Source organism: Myotis brandtii, unplaced genomic scaffold, assembly GCF_000412655.1.
Source record: "Myotis brandtii unplaced genomic scaffold, ASM41265v1 scaffold18, whole genome shotgun sequence".
In the NCBI taxonomy this organism is placed as follows: domain Eukaryota; kingdom Metazoa; phylum Chordata; class Mammalia; order Chiroptera; family Vespertilionidae; genus Myotis; species Myotis brandtii.
In genome coordinates, this window is record NW_005356674.1 from 8604207 (window position 1) to 8609649 (window position 5443).

Genomic DNA, 5443 nt, shown 5'->3' on the forward strand with positions numbered 1-5443 from the left:
ACACACATACTCTGCCAATACCTGCTGCTGTTTACTCACAAATCTGAGAGGACTGGATTTTCATATGCTTGCATACTCCACCTGGTGTATTAGCCACCTTCATATTTTATGTATCACTCATAAGTAAGAACGGGGCAGGAGGGGATGTATTTCACTCCCGTTATTGGGAGATGAACTTTTGTATTGCAGTCCAAGCCACAAAGGGACATCACCATGGACGCCAGGGCACCACCATTAAATATCCCACCACCCTGCCATGGCTGTCACTCCCAATAGCACGTGGTCTGCAGTGACAATGCCACATGCTAAGGTGATTATTGTTTGCTCATAGTCCTGGGCCAGCAGCTCTTTATTTATTCTCAGCCCTTAGCTCAGGGTCCCACTTACACGGCCTCAGAAGATGATTGTCCCAAGAACAAAGGCCTGATCCTCCAAGAATTACAGAGCACAGGAGGCCGTGAACTTCCCTGCCCGGCCCCTTGACATAGATATGCATTTCTTAAGCCTTGCCTGTATTTTACAGCTGAAAGGTGCATAATTTGTAGCCTTTGGTGGTAATTTAAACTGGAAGATGCTTTCAAGAATAATAGTGCAGCCCTGGCCAGGTGGCTCGGTTGGTTGGAGCATTGTCTCATGAACCAAAAGGTTGTGGGTTTGATATGTAATCAGGGCACATACCTAGGTTTCGGGTGCAATCCGCAGTTGGAATGAGTGCAGGAGGCAGCCAATCAATGCCCCCCCCCTTCTCTCTCCCTCTCTCCCTGCCTTCCCTCTTCCTCTCTCTCTAAAATCAATTAAAAAATACTCTCAGGTGAGGATTATAAAAAGGAATGCACTTTGTTGATTTTCGGAGCTTCATCAACCAGGCTTTTTAAGTAAAACTAAAATGAGTGATGAGTGTTTGAAGCATTGCCAGTGAACATATGAAAGGAAGTAATACTCATCCAGCTCATATCGGGCTACCAGAAAATGCTCCACCAGACCCCTGGATAAATGAGGAGTCAGCTGTGACATTAACCAGGCATGGTGTCTTCATTGTGCCAGTCCCTTGCATCATTTCATTTAATTCTCACAACTTTACAGGTAGGAAATTATGGCTCCGTGATGTTTAATATCTTGTCCTAGATGACACAGCTCATGAATAGCAGAACCAGGATTTGAACGCGTGTAAATCTGTACTCTTTTCTGCCTCTGCTGCACCCCCGGTGTAAATCTGTTTTAAACACCTTCCCCCACAGGCTGTGTGCCTGAGCCTGTGCTGAGTGCTGCTGCTTGGTTTTCTTCCATCCTTTCTGTTACCACTCCTGTCCTGCCCATTTGTGTCATGACCAGGTTCATTTCATCACTTGTATTTATTTTTTAATTTTTTTCTACTCGAATGAAGGAGGCACAGTTGCCAGTTCTTTGATACTGAGCTGTGACAGCCACCATCCTTGCTTGAATAAGTTCTTCTTTATATCTCTCATTTGGCTTGACATCAAAGCTGGAAAAGGTTACCAGTGACGAGATGAACCTATTCAGTATGCGAATTATGTAATAGTACAAATGACTTGATATCAGTATAATTGAGTTCTTGACTATTCATTTTCATCACTGCCTGTTCAGTATGTCAAGCTGTAAAATAGACCATTTTAATTTACAGAAATGACTCAGATCTTGAAGAGTGAATGTGAAAGCACTGAATTCCAAAGTGCAAGCCCCACCACTAGGCTGTGAACTCCTTGAAGATGGTCTATGTCCTGTAGGTCACTGTGTCCCTAGTTCCTCTTCAGGGGCTGCCGGTATGAAACCTTTGGGTGCTCACTATAATTCTCTTAGAACAGTGGAAGTTGATAAATGCTGTGTGACTGGTTTTAAGAATCTGGTGCACTTCTTGAGAGACATATTGATTATGCTTTAGTTTAAATAAGTGCAATTAATCAAAATATGGTGTTCTTTGAGTTATACAAATAATCCAACCTATATTTCATTTCTATGAAACAATTACTGTGGCAGCCAGTGATAAATACTATAAAGAAAAACAACACAGAATTTAAAGGAATGAAGAACGATGGATTGGTATTTGTTATTTAGAATGTCATGAAATATAGATGAGTAATATTGTAATGCAAAATATTTGGACGTTTAAGTACAAAAAGTTAGAATCTACCCTTAAGGTAAGCATCAATAATTATACCTGCTTGAGCCAGAGAGCAGAATCTGGCTATCCCATTTCCATAGTAATGTTAGAGCCAAAACCATTACTTTCCCCAATACTTTGGTGAGTAAAATGATAGATCAGCTGTGCCCCAACCCCTTTTTTATTCAAGCTTGGCTCTTAAAGCTAAAGCAAGCTTATACAATTTGGAACAAGAACTCAAGATTGGATATTTTAAAATCATTGATAGGAACATTAAAAATATCATCATTAGTGATGCATCAAATAGAAGCTGTTTTTTGATCCTCATAAGTTTTACACTGATCTTCAGATTAAGGCATTTGGGCTGCAAAGGGTAAGTTGTGTAGGTGTTGAAACTGCCTATAAGATGGAGTGGAAGATTTTGTTGAAATGAATGACTGAAAATATGATTTAAAACACTATATGCACATATTTATTTGTAGTTTTTCACACTGAAACGACCTTAGTTCAATACTGGCTCCAGTTTCAAATTCAGTATTGTACAAGCCTCACTACTAGTATACCTGAAACTTACCTGAAATGGTTGCTTAAGCCATTTCACAGTGATGTGTGATTTTATAATTTTTCACATACGCATTTGAACTTGAGTAGTGGGAAGTCAGAGAAAAGAGCCTGGGCCTGACGTTAGGGGAGGCGCCTCTTGCACGTGTGCAGCCTGGTGTGTCGCTGTCAGGTGTAATTCTTGTCTGGATGTTCCCTTTGCAGATGATGCAGTCCCTCAAGGCATTGCTTGAAAATGCAGATGCTGTGTATGAAAAGATTGTGCACTGTCAGAAGGCAGGTAAGTGAAAGCTTGTCTTCTGTTTAAAATAAAATCATATATTTTGCCTCTGATTCACTGGTTCTCAAGCCTGGATAACAAAGTATCCGGTGGGGCAGGGGGAGGGCCTTTTAAAATGTATTGACATTGGCCTGGAGTGTGGCTTATGGTGTCATAGCTGTTCAAAGCTCCCAGATTTTTCTAACGAACAGCCAAAATTGAGGACCTCTGCACTTATCTCTTCGCCTGTGTACCCTGTGCTGCCAGCCCCTCCTGTCATCCCCACTGTCTCTAGCACATGGTAGGGAGGGTGAGGCTCGAGCAGAGGAAGAACAGGTTCTTAGAAAGGAGAATAGGCACCAGTTACAACCTCTTAGCACTTTTTAATGCACTGACATTTTCAAATGCTGATGAATTCATTAATTTAATATCCAAGTGTTAGGCTAGATTATAAAATTCTACTCACATAAACCACCATCTAACTTTAGCTGTGATAAAACCCCAAAATCAAGTGTTCTGCACTGTAATAAGAACAGACAAAATGGAGTTCTTTCAATTTTCAAATTTTGTTTGAGTGTCAGTTTGGAAGATTCTAATATGGAGAATATTTATAATTCATAAATAAGAATATCTGTCCTTAATTTCTAAGGTTTTTGGTTGCTATTCTTTAAAATCAAGAAATATAACTATTACCTAGCCTGAAAAAAAAGTCTCTCATATCAGAATGAACTCATTTAAAATACATTAAAGAGACATTTTTCTTTTTTGGTGTTTATTGAAGGAATATACACATTAGTGACTAATGAACAGACAAAAATCTCATTTCGTTTTACTCTTTTTGTAGCAAAACATTATTAGCAAAATGATCTTTCTACTTCTGGGGTAATATTCCCTACAGCCACAACTCAAGTTACTTCAAACAGTATTTTTATCATTCCACTCCCCTATACAGAACTTCTAGAAGCTTGCTGGAGAGTCTGTTGTATCAAATCTAAACTTCTGACTTCCACACAAGGTCATCTACCCACCCATCTTGACAATGTTATAGAAAATTCATGAATTACATCATCTGCTCATTTGATAAATATGTTTTGAACTTCTATGCATAAGGTACTTGTAAGAGCACTTGCTTATCAAAAAATAAACAAGATTCGTTTCTGCCTTCGAGAACCTTCCAGTTAGTTGGACAGGATGAAAGTAGTCACACACAATTGAATGTGCTGAGTACTTACTGTGTTTCTTCGGAATCTGAGCTCGGTTTGTGAGGCAGTGGGAGCCTTTGGTTTTTGTCTGTCTGTTTTTCTAGCAGCATGGGAGAGAGATTGAGCTGTAAGATGATGATCATCAGCTGTGTGCAGAGCATTTTCGTGGGCAGAGCTGATTGGGAGTCTGTTGGGAGCAGAGAGGAAGAAAGGAAATGATGGTGCCCATCAGCCTGGCCTTTGGGCTGCCACCCCTTCTCCATTCCCTGTGTGTTTCTATTTAGTTGGATTTTCATGAGCCGTCCTTCTGGTAGGACTTCTCCCTCCTCTCTGTCAGTCGGTGCTTTGCTTCTTTTTGTCTCAACAGTCTTCCAGGAATCCTTCTGGTAGGACTTCTCCCTCCTCTCTGTCAGTCTAGGTGCTTTGCTTCTCCCTCCTCTCTGCTCTAGGTGCTTTGCTTCTTTTTGTCTCAACAGTCTTCCAGGAGACCTTCCATGTTTCCGGGATTATGTTACCTAACCATTCTATTCAGCCCTTCAAACATGAATACAGGGTTTTGTTCAGCCGATAGAGCTTCTTCAGTTATTGTGTAGCCTACTTATGTATTCCACCTTCCAGATAGGAGAGTAACCTCCTATGGCACCAGGTTTGCATATTGAGTTACCCTCCGGATTTTACCCATGACATCTGTTCTCACATTCTGTTCCAATATTAACTAACTGTGATTTGACTTTTACTAAGTATTCAATTCTATTAAATGCATGTATTGCTATGAGAAGTGTGGACTATTAGAATTTGAAACTACATTTATCAGAAAAAATAACTTTATTTAACAATTTATCAATTCTTTGCAACTTCATTGGTGTATGAAGTTTAATAATTTCTAACATAATGCAGCTTTATGTTGTCCTTCTATTTGATTTCAGTAAGGGATATATTTGCTTGTATTTAAAAAACTGAAGTATTGTCTATGAAGGATTTTTTTCTTGGTGGGAAAGGCAGAGAATCACCAGTGTGTAAAGATTTGTGTTGCTCTAGGTTTAAAGATTTTTAGAAGCATATACGATTCTTTTATTTTCTAATTAAATTTATTGGGGTGACATTCTTCCTAAGATATAAAAAGCCAGGGGCCGTCACAACCAAAACAACCAAACGGACAACCGAATAGCAGGCTGCATGGGGTGACAAGGCTGCCAGGAGGGTTAGTGAGGGACGACCAAACGACTGAACAGCAGGCTACATGGGGCGACCAGGCCAGCAGAGGGGTTAGTGAGGGACAACCAAACGACTGAACAGCAGGCT

At 40.2% G+C, this 5443-nt stretch overlaps 1 protein-coding gene across 4 annotated transcripts in view; it reads left to right on the forward strand.

The window, feature by feature from the left end:
* PLCL2 (phospholipase C-like 2) overlaps window positions 1–5443 on the forward strand; it is a 175062-nt gene that overhangs the window by 125036 nt on the left and 44583 nt on the right. For 3 of the 4 annotated variants that reach the window (XM_005863631.2, XM_014537562.1, XM_014537561.1), the window contains exon 4: window positions 2885–2960. In XM_005863631.2, coding sequence (XP_005863693.1) covers window positions 2885–2960 — 76 coding nt within the window. Of the gene's footprint in view, window positions 1–2884; window positions 2961–3891; window positions 4038–5443 lie in introns of those variants that run through there. The other variant, XM_014537563.1, reaches the window with a different exon arrangement.